Source organism: Lupinus angustifolius, chromosome LG01 (assembly GCF_001865875.1).
Source record: "Lupinus angustifolius cultivar Tanjil chromosome LG01, LupAngTanjil_v1.0, whole genome shotgun sequence".
Lineage (NCBI taxonomy): Eukaryota > Viridiplantae > Streptophyta > Magnoliopsida > Fabales > Fabaceae > Lupinus > Lupinus angustifolius.
In genome coordinates this window covers 22,789,391-22,800,789 of record NC_032009.1, presented here as the reverse complement: position 1 = coordinate 22,800,789, position 11,399 = coordinate 22,789,391, and the positions used below count along the sequence as shown (strand labels likewise).

At 30.0% G+C, this 11,399-nt stretch overlaps 2 protein-coding genes across 2 annotated transcripts; both read left to right on the top strand.

The window, feature by feature from the left end:
• Positions 2,144 to 6,030, top strand: LOC109356364 (cytochrome P450 71D8-like). The gene is made up of 2 exons (XM_019599692.1): positions 2,144 to 3,120; positions 5,090 to 6,030. Exons 1-2 carry the CDS (start codon positions 2,212 to 2,214, stop codon positions 5,708 to 5,710), a joined length of 1,530 nt encoding a protein of 509 aa, XP_019455237.1. The 5' UTR covers positions 2,144 to 2,211; the 3' UTR covers positions 5,711 to 6,030.
• Positions 9,972 to 11,001, top strand: LOC109356355. Its single transcript, XM_019599681.1, has 3 exons — positions 9,972 to 10,161; positions 10,274 to 10,395; positions 10,504 to 11,001. Exons 1-3 carry the CDS (start codon positions 10,035 to 10,037, stop codon positions 10,834 to 10,836), a joined length of 582 nt encoding a protein of 193 aa, XP_019455226.1. The 5' UTR covers positions 9,972 to 10,034; the 3' UTR covers positions 10,837 to 11,001.

Below are 11,399 nucleotides of genomic sequence, written 5' to 3'. Positions count from 1 at the left end.
GCCGATTTAGGGGGGAGAAGATTAAAAAAATATTAAATAAATCAAAAACTCCTCCCATTGCCGATTTAGGGGGGAGGAGATTAAAAAATAAATAAATAATGGAAATCGGCAACCCTGTTGCCGATTTAGGTGAGACCTACACCATAATCGTAATATTTTAAAAAGGTGCACCATGACCGTAATTTTTCGGTCAAGGTGCACCAACAGAGTAAATTTTTCGATAAAACACAGTGTAATTACCACCATTGTGTCATTTTTATTTTTTTATTAACACTTTTTAATTTCTATAGAAAACGTATAATCATAAATACCAAAATATTAATTGCAAGTTGAACTATCACTCTTACCTTAACTTGGACATTTTAATAAAAACAAAAAATAATAATTTAAAATATATCCAATAAAAACCTATAATATAAAATAAATTACATACAAAAATGACATTTTAATTATATAAAATAAAATATTTAGATACATAAAATATATATCCACACACGTCTATGATGTTTTATATGAACTTAAAACATCTTATCGTATCTATATAACTGTTTTGTTTACCAGGAATATTTGATTGCATTCCAATTTGGGAAATAACAATATATACAGTTGATCATCCTGTATTGTCGTCGACATATTTTCTGATTCCAATGGGAGTACGTGCATAATATAAAAGGATCTGATAGTGGAAGAATTCATCAATAAAACAAAGAATATGCATTTGATGCAATTGGAAAGAATTCATTCACTTCAAGAATTCATCCATAAATTAAGCTGACTCATAGTCATGTTCATATCTATCTTTATATGTATGGAAAGTTGAAACCAGCTCATTGGTTTATAAAATTATTATGTTCTTTGTCAGTTTCTGTTTTGCTGACACACATGGTCAGATTAAAATACAGTTTACTTGTTTACAGGAGAAACATTCTTTGAGATAACTTTTTTAAATTAAAATGATCAACCATAAATATAAGTCACATATATACCAAAATAAATAAATAAGTCATCTAACCATACCTTAAAATTAAAATCAGGTATAATTAATTTTTTAATCTACAATATTCAAATAAAATTCCTATTAATTTGGTCTAATATCTCATAATAATAATAATTTTTCCCAAAGTCATTATATATAGTGGTTCACACCATATTTAAATTACAACAATTAGACCAAGTACTAGACATTGATCAAAATTATAAAAAAAATACAGGACTTATCTTTTTTTAAGCCACTAACATATATTATATGTATTTTTTTCGACATAACCAATGATATTCTCTAATGTTATGAATAAGAGTTATGTGATTATTTCTTTTAATAAATATTGCTCTCATAAATTGAATGTTTATCAAATACAATACATAAAAATTAGTAAAGTCTTATATCACTAAACTAATATATGGTTCAAGATGACATGTGAATCCTTATATTTTAGAAAACAACATCATTATCTATCATATTTCCTATCTCCTCCAACAACTATTATCTATATTAATAAAAGAAAGCAACTTTAACACATATCTCACATATCATATTTGCTATTCTAATAGTTGTTGGAGTAAATGTTTTTGGAACTTTCAAACTGAATCATTGTATTTTTATTTCTCTTCACCAAAGTAAATGTTTTTTTAGTATCTTAAGTCCAAGTATTATACAGTAATGATATAAAAAGTGAAAAAATTTCCATTATCAACAAATATTCATTAAACTCAAAATTTTACTTACCCTTTTGGGTGGCTGTTTGTGTGATACCATCTATTCTCACAATTGATTAGTCAAGAAAATATATTTTAAAATTATCTAGTTGATTTAAATATGTTTTTTTATCCTTGTAAACATTGGTTAATTAGAAATCTGTCTCTATATTTTTCTCTCCCTAATATTCTTGAATTAGAATAGTTTTCAGTAAGGAAGATATAAGTTCTTATTTCTATACTTGAAATATAAGATAAGAATATCATTTAATTATATTTAAAGGATAAAAATATCATATTTTTATATTTTTTCATTTTGTTTTTTTATGTATTTATTTCTCCACAATGAGAGGATTCTAGCTCAATATTCCCTTTACCTTAACTTTGATAAATTAGTTACTACCATTCTTCAAATTTTGAATATAAATACCCTAGCAAGGGAAAGGTGGAAGATGCATAGAAACATAAGTTACAAACTCCTAAAAGAAACTCCTATCTTTATTCACTTGTGCCTGCATGGAACTCCTTCCTTCCTTCCAACTGGTTCTCATCTTTTGCCTCTCTTTGCTGCTTTGGCTTGCAAAGACTTATAAGCAGAAAAACAAAGTGAATAGTATGACACAAAAACTGCCCCCAGGACCATGGAAACTGCCTCTAATAGGGAACTTGCACCAGCTAGCATGTTCAGGTTCACTTCCTCACCATACTCTCAGAGACCTAGCCAACAAATATGGACCTCTAATGCACCTTCAACTTGGTGAAGTTTCTACAGTGGTTGTGTCATCTCCTGAAATGGCAAAAGAGATCTTGAAGACCCATGATCTTACTTTTGCTCAGAGGCCAAAACTTCTTGCATCTGAAATTTTGTTCTATGGATCAACTGATATTGCATATTCTCCATGCAATGATTACTGGAGACAAATGAGAAAAATATGCATATTAGAGCTTCTAACTGCTAAGAGGGTACAATCATTCTCCTTCATTCGAGAAGATGAGGTAGATAAGCTCATAAAATCCATTCACTTGTCTCAAGGTTCACCATTCAATCTTTCTAAACGACTTTTCTCTTTGGTGAGTACCATTGTTTCAAGGGCAGTGTTTGGCAAGAAATCTGAGCATGAAGATGAACTTATATCTTTGCTCCAAAAAGGAGTAGAATTAATGGGAGGTTTAGATGTGGCTGATTTCTTTCCTTCATTGAAACCTATTCATTTCATTACTGGGATGAAAGGAAAATTGGAGGGTGTGCATAAGAAGTTGGATATGATGTTAGAAAACATTATCATGGAACATCATGAAAATATGACATCATCAAAACATGGCAAGGGTGAAGCAGAAAATATAGTTGATGTTCTTTTGCGCGTGAAGGAGAATGGAAGCCTCGAGGTACCTATCACGAATGACAACATTAAAGCCGTCATATGGGTTAGTAAAATCTAATACACCATTACCTTCCTTCTATAACTTTATATTATTTGTTTATATGTTTTCTATAAAATATTAGAAGAACACATTGAAAGACTTTTTAAATGAGTTCCACTACTGTGTGGAGAGGGCAGGACATACCTTAAATTATAATATATGACAAAAATATTATAATATATGACAAAGGGCACTACGTACCTCAAATTATAACATAAAATAATATTTTAATAGTTCAAATTTTTGTTTTTTTTAAATTAAATATTTTTGAAACATAACCCCTTTCATTTTCCTAGTACTAAATAATCTAGTACCGGAGAGGAATCTATTTCCTTTTAGAGTGCTAAATTAACCTGGAACACTGTTCTAGCCAAGAGAAATGGCTTGAGTATATTGAGGTTGAGATTAGGGTTAGATGGGTGTTGATATTTTATAGGTCCGGTGAGTGAAAAAAAATTGAACCTTTAATATCAAAGTTCGAATTAAATTAAGAAATTAAAATAAATTATAATGACAAAATAAAGATAACAACATATTCTATATCAAGAAATTTAATTATGTGATATTTTTGCAATAATTTTTTAATAAAATATTTCTTTTATAAGAAGGCAAAATACAATTTTTTTGGGCTCAATTGTATTGTTGTTACATATTGAGATTATGGTCCAATATGATTTTTTAGGATCTTCGTCATAATTAAATGGTATCATATTTTTCTCATTTTCCTTTATTTTAATTATATATAAACTAAATAATAATATAAAACAAAAAACACTGATCGTTATAACCAAATTTATAGAACGAGTTTATGCATAGAATAATAATAATTGACCACCTAACAAATTTTAAAACGAATAAAAGTAATCAGATAAATCTTAGTCTTTTCCTAGAATTACCATGGACAAGGCATGGGTTTCATAAATCCAATCCCTATCATGGGGTCCAAATCTTCTCTCCTACTAAAAATATGAGAATAAATGAAACTATCAAATTAAGAAAAAAATAATGACCATTAGATATTTATTTCTATACATGTTATAATCTTGACCTAATACTTAACCTCTAAGTATTGGAAAAGATCCATATTTGCCGGCTTGGTTTCAAGGGTAGGGTCATAGATTTTTCATCCGTGCTTTCTCTGGTGTTTTCAGCATCTAATTGTTTGAATTATCAAATTGTTTGAAATCTGTTGAAATTTCAATTTGTCTGAAATTCATTTGGCGTGCCTTCACCATCACTACTGATAATAATGCAAAATGGACAATATGCTTCAATAATCAACATTTTTTTATGGAAGAACATATTAATTTAGCCAATTTTCATATCAAGTTTGTAAGCATTTTTATTGAATAATGTGGATGGTCAATGAGCGTAATATAAGAAAAAGTAAAAATAAAATTGAATAAATTATGATATTATATGATTTTTTTAATTTTATATAAAATATTAAATTTGATTAAAAAAATCTATTTGATTACTTTACTAATTTATTTTTCCTTTATTATATGAAATTTTATGTTTTACTTTATAGTAATAAAGAGGAGTCTAACTCATTGAAACATGCATAACATACAATTTTATCATTTAAGGTGCCACTTAAATTTTTTAGCACAAGAAAAATGGGTGGACCATTTTGCCATTACTAGCCTTGAACCAATATTGTTGGTGTGTCAATAAAGTCCATAAAATATTTTAAAAGAGAAAAATGTAGAAGTTTTTTTAAAATGTCTCTTTATTAATAAATCTCAAACTTAATTTCTTCTCTAGGCCAAAAAAATATCATTCCCACATAGTTTTGTTTTTTTTATCGGCAATTGTTAATATGTTAATTGTTAATATTTTTGTTGTGGATGAGACTCGAATTCACGATCATTAAATGTTTTATCTTCTCTAAATTAAGAGGATAATCATGCTGATTTAGTTAACAGAAATGTTTAATCATTTGAATTTACTTGTTCCAAAATATACCCAGGACATATTTGGTGCTGGAACTGATACTTCATCAACATCAATAGAATGGGCAATGTCAGAACTAATGAAAAACCCTAGAGTGAAGGAAAAGTTACAAGTTGAAATAAGAGAGGCTTTTAAGGGAAAAGAAACAATTAACGAGAAGGATCTATCTAAACTTAGTTACTTCAAGTCAGTGATCAAAGAAACTATGAGGTTACACATAGTTGTTCCTTTATTAGTACCAAGAGAAAGCAAAGAATCATGCAAAATAGGTGAATACCAAATACCTACAAAGACTAGGGTTATAGTAAATGCATGGGCACTTGCAAGAGATCCAAATTATTGGTATGATGCAGATAGCTTTGTTCCTGAAAGATTTGATAACACTAACTTTGACTTTAATGGGAACAATTTTGAGTTCATTCCTTTTGGAGCAGGAAGGAGAATTTGTCCAGGCATTTTACTAGGTTTAGCTAATATTGAACTTCCTCTAGCTGCATTACTTTACCATTTCGATTGGGAACTTCCCAATGGAATGAATCCAGAAGATTTGGATATGTCTGAAACCTTTGGTTCTGCTGTGGTAAAGAAGAACAACTTGTATTTGATTCCAACTTCATCTAATTATTCCCCTCCATGATAATATCTTTGTCAATTGATATATCCTCCACCAGCTTGAACCTCTTATTACTGCTCTCACTTTCCTTGAATTAGAATAAGTGATCACATCACTACTCTTGTTTTCTTCAATGTAACTGTTATGATTATGTTGAGACTAGTTTTGTGTTATTTAAGTATTGCATAAATAAAACTGTATCTGTTGTTGTTGTTGTACTACTCACTACTCAGAATGGTAAAACTTTTGATATAGGGAAATTGTACCTGCAATTTTCATTGTCAACTAATTATGAAGTATTTTGTTGTTGAAATTTATACAATTGCTCATATAAATTTAACATCACTTTCTGACTAATAATCATGTTATATTTATATAAACGTGGAAGGATTTCATTATTGTTATAGTTGTTTGTTTTAGCATGACCATCTTTGGTACAAGTCAGAGAACAAAAACAAAAAGGTTGAAACATCAAGGTGACATGAGTATTTGCTAAGAGCTTGGCTAAGAATTTGTCCACAACTACCAATAATCTACCACTAGGAATTTTATAAGAGTTTGGCTAAGAATTTTCCTTATACGAACGAAAACTGTAACATGAGTATTGACTATCTTCTTTCCTTTCCACTTTCTTGTTTTATGACTATCTTCATCTCTGAAACTTGTTGCCTTCAAGGCTTGTTCTGGATTCTTGGTTGGATTCCTTTCAAGCAGTCTCATTTCATGTGCTTATAAGGAACTTTGAAGCTCCTCTATCTTCATTCCCGAGACATCTTTGGATTATTCTATGGCTACTACAATGTAGTCAAAATTTTGAGGTAAGGATCTCATGACCTTTTCAATGATCATGAGATCTGTCATCACTTCTCCACAAGCTTTCATCTGGTTTGTCATTGTGAGTACTTTTGTAAAGTAGTCACCTATCTTCTCAGTTTCTTCCATTTGAGTTAATTCATATTGCTTTCTAAGGGTTTGAAGCTTTACCTTTTTGATCTTGTCTCCACCAGAGTGGCTTCGAACTAAGATATCCCATGCTTCTTTTGCAGTGTTTGCATTCTGGATTTTTTCAAAATGTGTATCATCAACACATTGATGCACTAGGAATAATGCTTTGTTATCCTTCTTCTTGGCCTCTTTGAACATGGTCCTCTGAATTTCAGTGGCATCAAGACCAGGTACAAGAAGTCCATCTTCAACTGCATCACTTACTTCTTGAAAGTTGAACAATACTTTCGTCTGCTTGCTCCATCTGTCCCAATTCTTCTCTGTTAGCATAGGAAGACTCATTGACGGTAGGTTTCCTCTATTTCCAATCATTTCTGAACCAGATCTAGCTTCTCTGCTCCTCACTTCTTATGCGCAGCCTTCACTTCTCTTGCAACAACACCAATCCTAATTCACACACAGTGAACTTCTCGATTTGCACTCTACACGCAGTAGCAGATTTGAGGGAGTGAATTTTTGAGGCGTGATTCTCAGGTCCTTAGGTATGGAACGTGCTCTGGATACCACTTGTTAGAATCTCAGCAAGAAAACAGAAAGAAGAAAGAGTATGAATATTGATTGATTATCAACAAGAAGAACTTCCTTCTTATAGAAAGTTTACAACAACAGAAAAAACAGAATTTCAAACTTCCTAACTAAAATAGTAAGTTTCAACCAACTGGAACAAATATCTCTACTGCAACTAACTACCATTTAATACATTTGGATTACATTTTTACTTCTAACAAAGACAAATAACTTTTTGGCTTCTTAAGTACGTGCATTTACAATAAAGAAAATTAGGAAGAAAAATAGTTTATGATTTATGCTTATAAAGTGTATAAAGTCCCACATAAAGTATAAGAGGACTTTAATGAGCTCTTAATTGACTCAATAATTATTGTATACTATTTCAAAATTAATTTTTCTCTACTGATTTTCGTTTTTCCTTTAAGATAAAAATAAAAAGAGTTATAGAAACGTCTAATGAACACTTAGTGACTCAATAATGGTCAAATGTCATCCCAAATTCAACTCATCTTCATGTTATTTTAAAAAAAAAGGTTTAAATGAATGAGCATTTATTAGCCTAATAATAGAGAAAAAATATTCATTTTGTGACCAAGCATAGATAATATGATAATTATTACAGCTTTATAGAAATTAGTAAAATATATCAACTGATGATTATGAGCTGGCTAAACCAATCAACTCATGGCTAAACCCTAAACCTCATATATTAATTTAGTTAACCCCTACAAGTACAAATACTAATCAACCATTATAAGATGGTTTACTTGTTGACCAAAAAAATTGGTTTACCTGGATATATTGCATAAATTAAGCCGACTCATGGTCATGTTATATATTTATGTTGTAAACTTGAAACCAGCTCATTATGTTTATAAAATTGTTGTCAGATTTTGTATTGTTTGTTGAAATAACCGACATACTTAGATAAAAATATATTTTGCTGGTTTACTGAGGGAAAATGGTTTACTTTGTACGGTTGTTTATATAATTGTGTTACCGTCTTATCATGTATGTTTCTATGAGTAAACTTTATTATGCTTATAATTTTTACATGAAAATATTCTCATGTGAATGACCCTATATATATTTATACTTGTAGTCATCATGAGCTTATGAAATACACCACTCTATTTAGATTTAAGAGTTTGCTGAAAGTGAATGTGATGAGTGAAATTTATTTGAAGAAAAATGAGTTGATATAAACATATATATGGCGTATACTCATGTTTATATGTATATTTAAACTTGAAAGCATTTTATGGTATTTATATAATTGTTTCGTTTTCCATGACTATTTGCTTATATACAATTATTAAGTTTTTAAAATTTGTATTATTATTCATATAATACCCCTGGAATGAAAGGGTGGAGAGATCGGTTTCCTAGTCATAATCGACTCATAATCATGCTTATTTTTTATAAACTTGAGAGCATCTCATTATATTTATATAATTGTTTCGTTTACCTTGATTATTTTTTATACAAGTCAGAGAATAAAAACAAAAAGCTTTAAACATCATGGTGATGGTGACATCATATGGCTTTATAAATATTATTCTATCCATTTCATATTGAATAAAAAATGGTAAAAGTTTGTTCTAAATCATAGTTAAGATAATAAAGATAAGAATTGAATTTGTACACTAGAAATAGGGGCAAGCACATGTGAGATCCTTTCTCATAAGTCTATTACCTTACCTTTAATAGCTCATGTCAGTCCATTTAATAAATAATTCATGTTTAGACTTTTAAAAAATATATTTAGTTTATTAAGCAGATTTTAGATCATTTAAATTAAAAGAACTATAGAGCCCAACACAATGACATAATTATATGATATATTTATATTATACTATTTTAATATAAATATTATTATTATATATGAAATTTTATTATAAAATATGTATATAAAATATAATTTAATTGTTAATTTTAGATTTATATATTTACATCAGACATGTTAGTTTATTTAAAGATAAATTTTATTGGTCTATTTAAAAGTTTGAAGACATAATAAGGTTTCAAATAAACTAACATGTTGTGAGACTTCTAAAGATATTAGAGAGAAACTTTAACTTTTTTTATCAGGTAAATAAGTAAAGACTATTTTTAGGATCTACTTGTTTAAATTAAAGTCGAGTGTGACCTCTTTCAATTAAATTGATAACTACAAGTATAGTTTATTACAATAAATTGCCAATGCCACTTTACAAATGAGGATGTTTAGTGTGAGAGAAGTTATGCAAATAAGTAAATATAATTATTATTGATATGAAATATGTGATCACAAAGTTGTAAATAGTGCAAAAGTAATTATGGACTATTAAAAAAGCGTTCCCTTTTCACTTTTGACAATTTTTTCTATCCTTTGAAGACGGATAAAATACTAATTTAAAATCTCTCAAATATTAAAAACTCTCTCCAAGACTACCAATAATCAATTCCTAGTAGATTTTAAAAAGGGAGTGGGGTACTCAATAATACCAATAATAGCAAACTAAGCAATCTATGACACAAGCTAAGAAAAAAGATCCTTTCTATTAAGAAATCACGACTGAGTAAGACACTACGTCTTGAACTAAAACTTTAAAACATTTTAATGTGTTTCCTTCTTATAAACTCATTCACTTTTCCACGCATATCCAATGTGGGATTTCATACTTGAATAAACCCAACATAATATCCAACTCGACGGTAGAATGAGTATAACAAATTAATAGCAAGTGCATGTATTTGTTACTATATAAGGCCAAGTGACTAACCATTTTGGATAAGAGAATCATAGAGAAAGAGGAAGAGTACGTAAGGAACAAAAAGAAAGATAGAAACTATGTCTTTGTCGGCATCAGAGATCGTAGAGAAGTTGAATCTGGAGGCTCACCACCAAGGCGGGTTCTACACTGAAACATTCCAAGATGATTCCATTCTTCTTCACAAGTCTCAGTTGCCCTCTGAATGTAACTATTTTCTTTCATCTATCTATGTTACTATATAATCTTTGCACATATGTATTATTCATTGCTTTTGAATTTGATGATGTGATTTTGTTTTGGGAAATAATAACAATAGATAAAGGAGATCGCCACGTATCAAGCTCAATAAATTTTCTGATTCCGTCTGGGAGTGTAAGTCGTGCTCATCGCATACCTGGTGCTGAAACATGGCATTATTACCTAGGAGAGTCTCTCACGGTATCTATCTATCCTTTTTCTTCTCTTAACTATAACAACAACAATCAAGTCTTTATTCACAAAGTCGGCTCTATATATCGAAGGATGAATTAATTTAATGATTTGCAGATAGTTGAGCTGAACGGGAAAGATGGGGATGTGAAGTTGACCCGCCTTGGACCCAATCTAAGTGAAGGTGAGATACCTCAATACACTGTCCCTTATGGTTCCGATGTGTGGGTTGGTGCTTTTCCAACTCATGATTTTAGCATCTTTTCTGAGAAGGAATTCATCAAAGCTCCAGAGAGGGATGGTGAGAGTCATTACTCTTTAGTAGGACTTACTTTTGCTCCTGCTTTTCATCTTGAAGACTATGAGCTAGCTAAACCATCAGATCTCATTCCTCATTTTCCCCATCTCGAACCTCTCCTCGATGCTCTTATTTACATTGACTCAGAGTGATCTTATCAATTCACTGCTTTCTTTCTTCACTGTAATCCTTATTGTTATTCACTGGTTTTCTGTTGTTTCAGCCTTTCATAAAATAAAACTGTATCTGTATCTGTAATATTGTATTATGTTCTGTACTGCTTTTTCATAATAATCAAATAATGTCTATATGCACCATGGACAAGGGTTGACGCGTGTGGTGGAGCTTTCCCTTGCATTTATTCTGACTTGGTTTCTAAAGCAACAACATAAAAAACAATAAATATATTCATACTAAGGTGACAATTGAAGTAGGAAAGAGAGTACATGATTTGATTAGAAAAATGTCAAATTTCTTAGAGGATTTTTGTAAGATATAATAAAGGAAGAATTCATTAATAAAAATAATTAAGAGTATAAAATGGGGGGATGGGGAAGAAAGAACAGACATATGATGCAATTAGAAAGAATTCATGATCAAAGTGTTTAGTAATTAGAAAGAGTTCATGATCAAGCAGCAACACCAGTGTTTAGTATTTGACTCTAGGGAAGATTCAACTCTTAATGATCATATTACATTACAGTGAAAGTGAATT

Coding starts and splice junctions, on each gene's coding strand:
- LOC109356355 (XM_019599681.1), top strand. CDS start 10,035: ATGTCTTTGTCGGCATCAGAGATCGTAGAGAAGTTGAATCTGGAGGCT. Junction 10,162..10,273: donor GTCTCAGTTGCCCTCTGAAT/GTAACTATTTTC, acceptor TAATAACAATAG/ATAAAGGAGATCGCCACGTA. Junction 10,396..10,503: donor ACCTAGGAGAGTCTCTCACG/GTATCTATCTAT, acceptor AATGATTTGCAG/ATAGTTGAGCTGAACGGGAA.
- LOC109356364 (XM_019599692.1), top strand. CDS start 2,212: ATGGAACTCCTTCCTTCCTTCCAACTGGTTCTCATCTTTTGCCTCTCT. Junction 3,121..5,089: donor ACATTAAAGCCGTCATATGG/GTTAGTAAAATC, acceptor AAATATACCCAG/GACATATTTGGTGCTGGAAC.